This window comes from Chroicocephalus ridibundus, chromosome 4 (genome assembly GCF_963924245.1).
Source record: "Chroicocephalus ridibundus chromosome 4, bChrRid1.1, whole genome shotgun sequence".
Classification (NCBI taxonomy): Eukaryota; Metazoa; Chordata; class Aves; order Charadriiformes; family Laridae; genus Chroicocephalus; species Chroicocephalus ridibundus.
Window position 1 is genome coordinate 28,577,514 of NC_086287.1, and position 12,491 is coordinate 28,590,004.

Below are 12,491 nucleotides of genomic sequence, written 5' to 3' on the forward strand. Positions count from 1 at the left end.
CAAAACCCTTCACAGGACCCTGCTCTGGACTGTATCGAACTCCCAGAACTGGAAGCAGAGGATGCCCCAGCCCCACAGTCAGACATGGCAGCGCTGGCTCCTGCGACTCTACGCCCCCAGCTGCTCTGAGAGGCTCAACTGGTTGGATGCATGGCAGCACCGACACGGGCAGCCAGCGAGCCTGGACCCATGCTGCTGCTCTGCAGAGTGACTGAAGCCCCATCAGGCTTTTAACATTGTTTTATGGGATTCGTATAAGCAGGCTAGAGCGCATTACCAATCTGCGTTCCCACTAAAGCCAGTGTCACTGGTGTGGACTGGCATGTGGGTAAGGGGATATATCCCCGCTCCGAACTACCACATGCAGAGAAGCAGGTTTCCAGTGGTCCCTCTGTAACTCCAAAAGCAGATGCCTCCCTCCCAGCAGTGGATCAAGATTCTCTGAGTCTACCACCTCTACACCTAAATCAGGGAGGGCTGCACTACACAAGCCTGCATATCTCCTCCCCTTGGTAACTGGTGTGCTTTGGCAGGAAGATATTTAAGCATAGAAACTACACATCTATCAAAGAACAGAATAGGGTTTAACATCTAATCTACATTCTTAACAACACTGGCTGCCATCAACTTGCCTCTCAAGAAATGAGAAAGCCCTAGTGCAAAGTAATACAGACTCAAGTGATGTTGTACAATTCATCACCAGCTGCTATAATGGTATGACCTGGAAGCAGGCTGCATGCTGGCATCTTGGCTCCAGCATGCAGGACTTGCACAGACCACTGCCAGCTGCTGTTCCTTGTGATTAAACTGAGGGGGACCATGCCCTGCCAGGTACAGCAATGCAGAGGGTTGCATGCAATGCTTCTCCTTCCTTCCCCCTCCTCCCCTCACTCCCTCTCCCAAAGGGACTCAAGGGAAACAAAGCTTTAAAGTCAATCCATAAGAATGTGTTTAATTGCCACTGAATTCCCTGTAGTTCACCTTGAATGGACAAGGATTGGGGAGGGGGGTGGGAGGAGGAAAAGCAGCACAAGAGAGAAGCTGAACACTGCTCAGAAAGCACTGAACAGATCAATAGGCTGAGCACAATGTAGGTTGAGCATGCAGGGCAGGGGACTCACAGCTCCCAGACAAACCTGTGCTACCCACCATCTTCAAAAAGTCTCCTGAGTGGGAATATGGGCAGACCTTCGTGGCACACTGTGCTCTGCATTAACTCCATCCTTCCTTCACAAAGCTCAGCCAACCCAGTCATGATCATGCAAGAGCCTCTCCTCCCCAACACTGCAAAATCACCTGGGGGGCAAGAAGAGCAACGTGCTCCAGCCTGGGGTTCCTTTGGGAAAGGAAACAGTCTGGCACAGACAGTTTCCAGTTATTGTCAAACCTGCAAGTGCTAGAAGTAATATCCTAGCATGAGGGTGCTGTCTAGAACTACTCTCCTCTCTGGACTGCCCTCTCAGTCGCTGCCCATCCTGACTCTTTTACAAAGCCTGTAAAAAGATACCTTCGGAAACCCAGAGAGGGCAAGCATGTAGTTAGCCTAGGAGATCCTGCAAGGCCTGGAGTTCCGGGTGCTGTTGGGACAGAGAACAATTCTGAGTCTGACTCTGTCTTACCTTCTTTTAGCATCCCCACTTTGAGGCATTTCATGAAGCGACAGGCCTGACAGGACTTGCGCCTCCGTTTCGTGATCTCACATTCATTGGTGGCCGGGCAGCTGTATTCAATATTCCCTGCAATCAAACACAGAGATGGTCACCCAGGAACCACGTTCTCCCCACTGATCCAGGGACAGGCTGTAGTGCCCGGATATTCCCACCACCATCAGTCTGCATACGCTGCATGTTTGCTCACTCATTTGCACACACACATACTCTGAGACCACAGCCACCTGACGATAGCTTTTAGAGCACCCAACACTACTTACTAGAACACATTTCAGAAAAAAAGCAATACTGCTCTAAGTACTGTAAGAAACCTATCTATCCAAGGGGCTGACTGCAATTTGGAGCTTTCAGACACAATGTGTCCTCCAGGCATGTCATCTTCCCTTGTGACCTGGCCTGTTCCCTGAAGTCCAGGGCTGAGCGTAGGAGCAGTTCAGACATAGCAGCATTCCCTTTTTGCCAGTCTTGCTCCATGTCTGTGGGATGGATGTTACCTGCCCATTCTTGCTTTGTTTGGGGGACCAGGAAGCTCAGAGATGGCATTTCCTCCTTTGCTTCCTCCTGCCAGCTGACATACTACAGGTAGCAGGGAAGCAGGAGACCTGGATTGAGAAAGACGGATAAGATGTCCTGTAAAACGAACACAGGCTCTCTATGCAAATCTTTCCAGTTTTACTTTATGAGTCCTTGTGCACCTGCCTCTCATCCCTTTGCACACAGCATCAGAATTTCTTTCCTCATTCCCTTTCATTTATGATCACCTCACAACACTGCCTCCAAGACAAAACAGGGAAAGAAGCTTCCCAAATTTATTTCTGGTCACATTGTATTTTATCATAAGCCAAGAATGTAACTGAAACATGGATGTGAGGGTCTGATATGAGGGTGTACATGGAATTATGCTGGATCACAGCGTAATGCAATAGTTTTTCAGTCCTAGAAGACAACAAATGGAAACAGCTGCCATTCACTTTGGAGGTGATGTTTCTAAAGAGGGCTATTCAATGTTTGCTGTGGAGCAGGACTGGAAATCTAAGCTTGACAGTGATGCATTGACAATGACAATACATTTAAGGCAGTCTAGCTACTGGATAAATCAGACATCTCCAAAAAGGATTTCTAAGATCTACAGTCAGTTCAGAAGAATGGAAAAGTCAGTTTGGTGGTTTAGAGCAGGAAATTGAGATTCAAGAGTTGAGTCAGAGCGGTAGGGAGGAGTGTAGGTGAGAGCTGAGAGAATACACAGTATGGACTTCTTATACCATCAGATTATAAGTAGAGCTTACAATTTAGTAGCATTGGGACAGGACTTTATTTTTGCTCCTCCTTCTGTAATGGATTTCTGTGTTCTTGTGCGAGACCTTTCCTTCCTCTAATTAAAGACCAACAACCTGATACATACCAATCTCTCAGGTGGTGATTAGACTGTGGGACTAACTAAGCAGTTGAAAAGCCCATTGGGAATCTGAGTGGAAAGGCAGAGTACAGACTCAAAAGGAAGAAAGCATCATTATATCACTATGCTTGGCCCATGCTGGGTAAAATCCCAGGAGCACGCAACTCCCAAAGCCTAAAGGTAATCTGCCTGCTAGTTATAAACCTTCTACCTCTTGCCTCTTGTTTTGTTACAAGGCTTGCAACTTGCCCCTATGCTCCAGCCCAGCCACCCCATTCCTTACCATTGCTCATCTGCCCCCAAAATGCAGTTTGTCTGCAGGAGCAGAGTGTGCCGCACAAGTTGCAGACTGCATTTTGTCATTGTGCAGCACCTGAATTTCAATAGCCAGCAATGTATCAAGGTTCTCAGAGAGCTGGAAATTGAGATTCAGCCTTGATCTCAAGGTAATAAACAAACTCCTGCTCTAGATACAGAACTCCAGCGCATTACAGACCCGTGAGTATGGAGGCCCTGACCTCATGATCAGATACTTGCTGTGCCCCACACAGGAAGGAACAGAGCAGGAACAAAACTGGGATAAAACTCAAACACAGTCTCAGTTTGGAAGGCTTTGCCTTAGTTTCAATGCCCACCTTTCTCACCAAAGCCAGGACCAGAGACACTACACCAAGGACACTGAGCCCTTATAGTAGCAGGAGACGGTGACAGCCCTCATCTGGCAGCTCAAGGTCCCTCTACACTGTGTAAAGCAGATCCCCCAGCTTCCCCATGCCTCCAGCCCACGGACCCCTTGACAAGCAAAGTACTGGAAAGGGTCTACAAAACCAACATCACGACTAAATGCGATAGTATCGGAGTAGGTGTAGGTACTGGTTACCATATACAGACTGTATGTACAACTTTAAGCAGTTCTCAAAGGAACTTCTGTACTGGGATAATGACTATTAAAGGACTGAGACAGAGCAGGGTGGGCACGGGGCAAGCGTCCCTTCCTGGATGGCAAAGCAGTGGCCATCATGTAGCACAGCAGCCGTGTGGTTTGCTGGCAAGCACAGGTGAAAAACTACACCCAGCACTGGTGGGACCTCCCGTTCAGCACATTTATTGCCTTCACACTGAACACTGGCTCATGTGCCCCTTCCACACGCTGTGCCCAGTCTAAAGGAAGAAAGCACCAGCAGCCTTCCAGCTGCTGTGTCTTACAGCCCTCTCTACAGGTGGAAATGCTAGAAGTGAGGCCCACTGTGCCCTCTTCACACAAGACAATGCTCCCAAAGTAAATGGGATTTTATATCAGGCCCCAAAAACATGCTCTGCACCGCATGAATTGAGAGCTACAACTGGGGGCAATACCTGCCATTATTGCAGAAAACAGGGACATCACCAGGGAAGGCACCATCAGCACTACCCAAGCAGAACTCATCCAAGAAAAACTATCGTGTCCAAAACTTTAACAAAGTTCTCTGACTTTTTTTTTTGTGTGTGTGTGTCTGTCTCAATTTCTTTTATGGGTCCTGGGGCTGGCTGCCAGCACAGTGAGCTGCTCACAGCTCCCTGTAATTTCTGTAAGTGCCCTGTGATAAAGTGATGAGATTAACTCATCGAAATTCCAGCAGCCTCCCAGCGGCTGGCGGTCACACCACCAGCCCGGCTGCCGGCGCACGGGGCTCGGAGAGAGCTTCCCCTTCACTGCAGCAGCTGGGGGTGCTGCAAGGCCCTGCAGAAGAGCATCAGCACACAAGGGTGTATGTGGACAAATCTGTATGTATGTATAAGATTTGAGTCAAGTCTCTCTGTGTCATGAACTGTACATTATGTGACCCAGAAGGAAAAGGCAGAAAATGGGATAATCTAATAAACAAGGCCTTGCTTTGAACTGTTGCTTATTAGAAGAGGTTTCCTTCACTTAGACAATATGTACATTTGATCTGAAAAAACTGCTAGGACCTCACCGATGCCATGGCACAAGGTTTACCTAAAAAATGGTTTCAAAAAATCAAGTTGTGGGTGACCAGATCAGAGTTTGGATTTGTTCTAATCCTTCATGTGGCCTTGGAGGGCAAATCACTTCCTCTCTGTGTCCTAGTTTGTTCGTCTGCAAAATGAAACGAGCATCAAACCTACCTTCTGGTGAGATCGTGAATCTTGATTCATTAAGGTCTAACTGCACTTTAAAGCCTTTTAATGAGAGATGCTGAGAAACAGCCAAGGACTATTAAAGTGATAGATCATGTTTTTTATGCTGGAGAACTGCAAAATTACCTTATTTTCTGTAAAATTAGACCTTTGACTGTTAAACAGCACACATAATAGGAGCACCTGAAAATTGCACACCAGCGCTTGGTCATTCAGGAGACCTCATAGTTACCATACCTCTCTGGAAAGTGAGGGACTAGGAAGAGGAGAATGCCTCCCTGAGGTTGGGGAGCACAGTAAAGTCCCACCCAGCTCCTGCTTAAGTTCTGGACAGGGCTTCTCAGGGGAGCTGAACTCCGAATTAGTACAGCACTGAGAGCACAAACTGCTCCCTGCTTACTGATCCTGCCTTTCTATAAAGCCTTTCTACAAGGAAACTCGGGGAAGATTAGATAGAAGTAGCCAAGAAAGTCTTTAAAGCTAAAACTTTTTCGTCTTCTGCTTTCTGAAGACACACCTCCTCACCCCCATCTCTCCTCCTTTTCTGGTTTCTTCTTCATTGCTTTTCACCATTCTTTCCCTCTCCTCTCCCCTCCTTGCATACTCTGTCCTGCTGCACACAGATGTCTCATCTCCTTCTTTGTGTGACTCAAGAGGGCCAGATGACTGCACCCTTTCCTGAATTTCAGGGGAAAACCCAGATTCAGAAATATCTGCTATTAAGTTCCAAATTCCCTTCATTCAAGTCGTGTCTTTTCACCCTAGTGATTTGACACAGCATGCTGCGGTTGTGACCAATGGTGAGGTGTCACTCTCTGCTGGTCCCCCTGGGGCCAGAGGACTGAGAGCAGGAATTCCCAGGGAAATCCATCTCATAGGCACCTCAGCTTTTGCATTTATTTCCTTTTATCCCAATTTTGTAACAATTGTTATACTGCCCCCATGTTGGTTTTTTTTGTTGTTTGGTTGGGTTTTTTTTTTGTTTTGTTTTGTCCTGAATCCTTTTTATCTCTGATTCTGAAGGTAAACAGATAATTTGGGTGTCTCGGTGAAAAGGGACCCGAAGACTGTAAAAAGGCCCTTGGTGAGTGCAGTGCCAGATCAGCAGGTTCATCTGACCTCCTGCACCAGGATGGGGAACACTGATAATATACATGGATTGGATTCTCTGTTACCTTCCACTTTAATTAGCCCTTCTAACTGAGGCATCAGAGCCTGCATCCCCGTGTGAGGAAAACTACTTTGTGAAAATCAGAAGAAAATCTCTCCAATGATCTGCGGGAGTTAGGAGGGTTATTTTTTAAGCCACAGTTTTCAAAGAAAGTGATCCAAACATTTGACCTGTAAATCTGTATTTAGGCACTTGAGTAAGTGATCTGATTTTCAGCAGGGCTGTCCTATGCATCCAGTGACACGTCCATGATCTAGGTGCCTGAGTATATACAAGCATCAGTAGAGGCTCCTATTTTTGGAAAGAAAAAAACCAAACAAAACAACAAACCCGAGCAAACCAATAAAAAAAAAAAACCAACCACAGAAAACCCCCAACACCCTTCCCACCTCAAAAAAACCAAAAAACAACACAAAACCCAACCCACAAAAACTCCCCACCCTAGTACACATGTTTAGCACTTGCAGGAAAATGAGGCTTTGGAAAAGCAAGTGAGATAAGCCCTAGTGCTTGACTTAACAAAAATTTTACTTCATGTGCCTTATACATGTAAGAACCAAGGCTTTGGGACTCTTGATGCTATGAGACGAAAAGGAGGTGGCTATATGTGTAACGCCAGCACTGTCGGCCTCCTCAGGGTGGCACACCTGGCTCCTGCTCCATGAAAGAGGACTAGGACATTTTGCACAACCTCACTCAAATCAGCCTCCTGCTTGCATGAGGACACAGGAGATGGGCTCTGTGGCTACCTACTGGCAGCAAGTTTGTCTGTAGGGTTTCTGACACAGAAATACTTTACTGAAGTTCCACAGAGAAGATCATTCTGCACAGATTTCTCTGTATGGATGCACTGATGCAAAAAGAAAACACAAGACCAATAGAGTTGAGTTGCACTGGAGATGGTTTTCTGAATCCAAGCGCTAGAGCTGTGAATAATAAGCAGCACTCAGGAACTAGATCCACGGGGCACTTTACTTTCCCTGGTTATGCTTCAGAAGTTTTTGGAGAGCTCAGAACATCTGGTTTTTGGTTGTCAACTCCCATCTGAGAACTAGCAGGCACGTTTCTGAGAAGGACAGAAGGATAGGACGGTGCCTGGCTGCTGTGGGTGCTACTGTAGGGACACAAAACCTTTCCGCATTTCACAGGCCCTTTGCTGATCTTGTGGATGGTAATGCTATTTTGCTCAGGAAAACGAGCAAACTCTCTCAACTGCTCCTCCCTCCTTAGCACCGTAATGACAACCAGGGAGCTCTAGAAGACTACAGATTTTGTTACAAGCCTTTTATAAATCCCTACAAGTCCTCTGAGCTGCTTAATCCACAGTTTAAGCCCCTTATTGGTGTAAGGGCATCCCAGCACAGCAGTTGTATTGCTACACCCACTGAGTTTGAAGCTTGCAAGACTCAAGCAGGGAATCCACACATGCAAGCACTTTGCCTGATACATAACCTGCCTATTCAGAAGATGACGGTAAATGTGTTTCTGCTAACTCCCCAATAACCAGTCCTCCCCAATATCACTCCTTGCAAGTCCTGTTGTATCACCTCATGGGTATGAGTTCCAAGCTCACAAAGATCAGAGAGGGAAATCTTAATTCAGATCTCTTTTGATGAGCTTTAAGCTTTTATTTTATTTTATTTTTAATTTATATTAATGCATCATTTTAGAAATAGCCTTAATTTTCACTATTTGAAAATGAAAAATATATGAAGGGTAGTCACAGCCAGGAATACGTTGAATAATAAAGGGCACATATAGCCACACAGCACTGTTATTAGTTAATATTCAGAATAGGCAAAACTATCTACCAGTTGTAACGACTGATGAACAAAAGATAATGACCACATATTTGATTGACATATAATACTCTATCTACTGAGCAAACTATTAAAAGAATTAATAGAGTAGAGTTAGATTAAGAATTTGTACCCCATAAGAAATCCAGCATTTGCCTTTGTCCTAAATTTGGATGAAAGGATTAGTTAGGATTTCCATGGAATAGAAATTAAAAAAAAATAATAATTCAGAAACATCCAATACACATTATCTTCCATGTAACAGATTCGTTCCATTACATTCAACTAATAGGAAATTCTTGGTTTCCAATCAGATCTCTCTTAAGCCCCAACAGCAGCATACTTCAACATGCCTGAAATTCAGATTCTCACCTATCTTTGCTAGATTGCATCTTCAACAATATTCACAAAGTCAGGTGATGCCCATGGCATGTGTTTTTATGGTGGATACTTGCATCATGGAGCTAAATGCACACTGCTGCTAGAATATAACGGGGACCCAAAGCACAGCTCCCATAAAGCAATACAACGGTAGAGAAATAGGATTAAAGTTTTGCCAGACAGCCTAGCTGACCGAAAATGCTTCAAGTCAGTCCAGAATTTCTGACTCTGCCTCAAAGTGTGGGAAGTCCAGCCCTGGAGTTCAAAATAATGTGTTCAGAGAGAAAGGCCTGTAGCCCAGTGGTGCGTGCTGTCATCTCGTCTCAGGTTTTCACCTTTCCTTCCTAAGCATTGCCAGTGCTGCAAAGTGGAAATGACACACAGGTTTCTAGGCCTTGATCCTTCCCTTGGGCAATGTAACACAATATAAGAGACGTCACAGGTGTGACCCCCGCCCCCCATAACCTGTGGGACAGGTTAGGAAGTGTTGTGTGATCCTAGCTTAGTTCAGCAAAACCAACCACTCCAATTCAACTTGAAGTGAATCAATGGTTCGGATTTTCCCGACTTCTTTTTTTCTCCTATGATCAAAATTTTCCTTGGGGAAATTGGACTTGGTAAAAATTCTGCTTTTCTTTGGAAAAATTCTACTAATGGAAAACTCCCATATAGCTACAGACCTCAGAGATAACCCGCCACGTCCATGCTGGCTTTTAGCCTATCTTCTCCCCATCACTTGAAAAGCAACACCACTCATGTTGTCCAGGACAGCATGGCCTTACCTGGCTAAGGGGGCAAGTGAGTTGCAGAGCTGTCAGGCTCAAAGAAGATCTGCAGTTGGATATCCGTTCTTCCCACTGCTGTGGCAGCAGCAGGGGGAGCAGAGAGGCTATTGCAAGATCCTCCTGCCTCAAGACATGCAGGTTTTACACGAGTTAATGCAGCTAAAAAAACCCAATAGGCAGACTGGGGTCATTTGTAGCAGCGGAGGGGGGTAGTTGGAGGGGGGACTTAGAGCAAAGCTCTGCTTCATGATCAGGGCTATCTAGATAGGGCTCCAGTAGTCTAATCATCCAGGATAGATTTAGAGCCATTTTATAGCAGCATGCACACTTATTACTTAATAAAGTTACCAAATGTAGGGCCACCAGATTAAGTACTCTCATAATAGTCATTAGTTTTTAATCTTTCAATACTCAAGCAGAGAGAAGTGAAGTGGCTGGTCCAAGACCACAAAAGCCTGATGACGAATTTACATACTGCAGCTCCTGAGCACTTGGGAAATCCTGGGGTATAGCTCCATCTCTGTAATCAAACCATTGAGACAACGCCACTCCCAGACACTAGAATCATGGCAGGTCTTTTGATACTAGCAGGGAATGCAATTGTATAGCATACACATCTGTATGCTTTCTGCACACCTTATATCGATGTTAGGCAGCCTGGATGAGTATTTTTCCTGCTTCTTCAGTTAGATGCTTAACACATCTACTGAACGTAATACAGTTGCAGGCTGAACACGTTTTGGAAATGCTTTTGCCACTCACCATCTCTTTTACGTGATCCTTAAACCCTTTTCCCCTGCATATCCAAGGCTGTGCTTGGATATCGCATGCACTGCAGCAGAGCCCTGGGAACAGTGCATTTTCTTGATTCAACCAAACTCTGCAGCCCTATTTGCTGCCTACTCCCCTGGGCTCAGCCTTCAGCTCTGTAGCTGAAATTGCTCACCCTTGGGCACAGCACACTCAACTCTCCCCCTCCTGGGAATAAAAGCATTTTTGTACCTCAGTCGCCAGCCCAAGCTGATGACAGGGTGAGAGAAATCTCTGGTTATTCCTTTTCCCCATCTGTTACATGTTAACAGGCAATCAATTAGGGAACCACAAGGAGAATATGGCTGTGTTGGGGAGAGGGGGTTGGAAAGAAGCACTCTCCCTTCTTGGGATTAAGTCAGCTGATATATCACCCAGGCTGATACAGGCTTTAGTTAGTTACTGCCACACTGCATCATTTTCTTTTAATTTTCTCTGAAAACTCTTCAAACGTTGCTAGGTCCTTTTCTCTCTCTCCAAGTTAGGTCTCTTCTGCTCTGCCACAGAGATGCTCCGGTATCGCTCCCACGAGGGGTTAGTTTTTCAGTCTCTTCCTTTGTAGGGAACCCCTAGGGCTTTGCTTCAAAATACTACCCTGTCCCTCCTTTAGCACCTGAATGTGCCAAAAAGAAACACTGGGAATGTGTCCAAGTGCTGGAGGAGGGACAGAGTTGGTGTTGACAGTCAGAAGTCCAAGTAAAAGTTCACATTCAATCACAGGAGATTCAGCAATGACAAATCACAGAAACCCTGCCAGGGAACAGGCCAATGCCCTAGAGGTGGCCAGAGTGATTATTTCCACAGCTGGATAACAGTAGGGAGAGATATCTAGAATCTAAGAAATTAAGCTAGAAATAGTGAATTCTGCAGAGACCTGGGCCGAACTGCACCCTGTACTGCTCTGCTCACTCCAGAGTTGAACATAGAATCATAGAATTACAGGATAGTTTGGGTTGGAAGGGACCTTTAAAGGTCATCGAGTCCAACCTGCAACGAACAGGGACATCTTTAACTACATCAGGTTGCTCAGAGCCCCGTCCAGCCTGACCTCGAACGTTTCCAGGGATGGGACACGTACCGCCTCTCTGGGCAACCTGTGCCAGTGTTTCAACACCCGCATTGTAAAAAAATTCTTCCTTATATCTAGTCTAAATCCACACTCTTTTAGTTTAAAGCCATTACCCCTGATAGCAGGGGTTTGTTCCCATCTTTCCTGTAGGCTCCCTTTCAAGTACGGAAAGGCTGCAATTCGGCTCTCCCCAGAGTCTTCTCTTCTCCAGGCTGAATGACCCCAACTCTCTCAGCCTGTCCTCATAGGAGAGGTGTTCCATCACTCTGATCATGATTCTGACCCTCTTCTGGACCTGCTCCAACAAGTCCATGTCTTTCCCGTGCTGAGGGCTCCAGAGGTTGATGCAGTACTCCAGGTGGGGTCTCACGAGAGCAGAGTAGAGGGGCAGAATCACTCCTTCAACCTGCTGGCCACGCTTCTTTTGATGCCACCCAGGATACAGTTGGCTTTCTGGGCTGCGAGCACCCATTGCCAGCTCACGTCCAGCTTTTCATCCACCAGTACCCCCAAGTCCTTCTCAGCAGGGCTGCTCTCAATTGCTTCATCCCCCAGCCTGTGCTGATACTGGGGATTGCCTCGGCCCAGGTGCAGGACCCTGCACTTGGCCTTGTTGAACCTCATGAGGTTCATACAGGTTCACTTCTTGAGCCTGTCCGGGTCCCTCTGGATGGCACCCTGTCCCTCAGGAGCATCAAGCGCACCATTCAGCTTCATGTCATCTGCAAACTTGCTGAGGGTGCACTCAATCCTACTGCCTATGTCATTGACATCGTCAATTGACAACACGTCATTGACGTTGTCATTGACAACATCCCCAGTGACAGAGTGTAATCAGGCCTATTCAGTGAACAAAAATAAGTGCACTCCCCACATGCGCATTTCTTTCATTTCACAGGAGACAAGGAAGTGTTGCTGTGGTGGATCGACCCCAGCCAACAGCCAAGTACATGCAGAGCTGCTTGCTCACTGGACGTCTGTCCCCACCATGGTTGGGTAAACTCAATACACTTTCCACTGGCAGGTGAATGATTCTGTCCTTTTTCCAGTTAGAGAGTGCAGGAAATAAAGGGAGTATCTGTATGTCCAGGCATGTTTGCTTACACAGGGCCTGCTTGCGTTAAGTACACCCAAGCTTCCATGGATGTTGGAGTTTGCCTGGATGCACTTCCACTTCTGGCTATATTGTTGTACCCGTGTGTGTGTGTATATCTGTAGCATACCTTTGGCAGTCAGGACACAGCCATACATCTCATATGTGAATCGTACGT

At 46.2% G+C, this 12,491-nt stretch overlaps 1 protein-coding gene across 3 annotated transcripts in view; it reads right to left on the bottom strand.

The window, feature by feature from the left end:
- The window catches only part of ESRRB (estrogen related receptor beta), a 135,261-nt gene that overhangs the window by 32,538 nt on the left and 90,232 nt on the right, over nt 1-12,491 (bottom strand). For all 3 annotated transcript variants that reach the window (XM_063332161.1, XM_063332162.1, XM_063332160.1), the window contains one exon: nt 1,620-1,736. In XM_063332161.1, the coding sequence (XP_063188231.1) occupies nt 1,620-1,736 (117 nt within the window). The remainder of the gene's footprint in view (nt 1-1,619; nt 1,737-12,491) is intronic.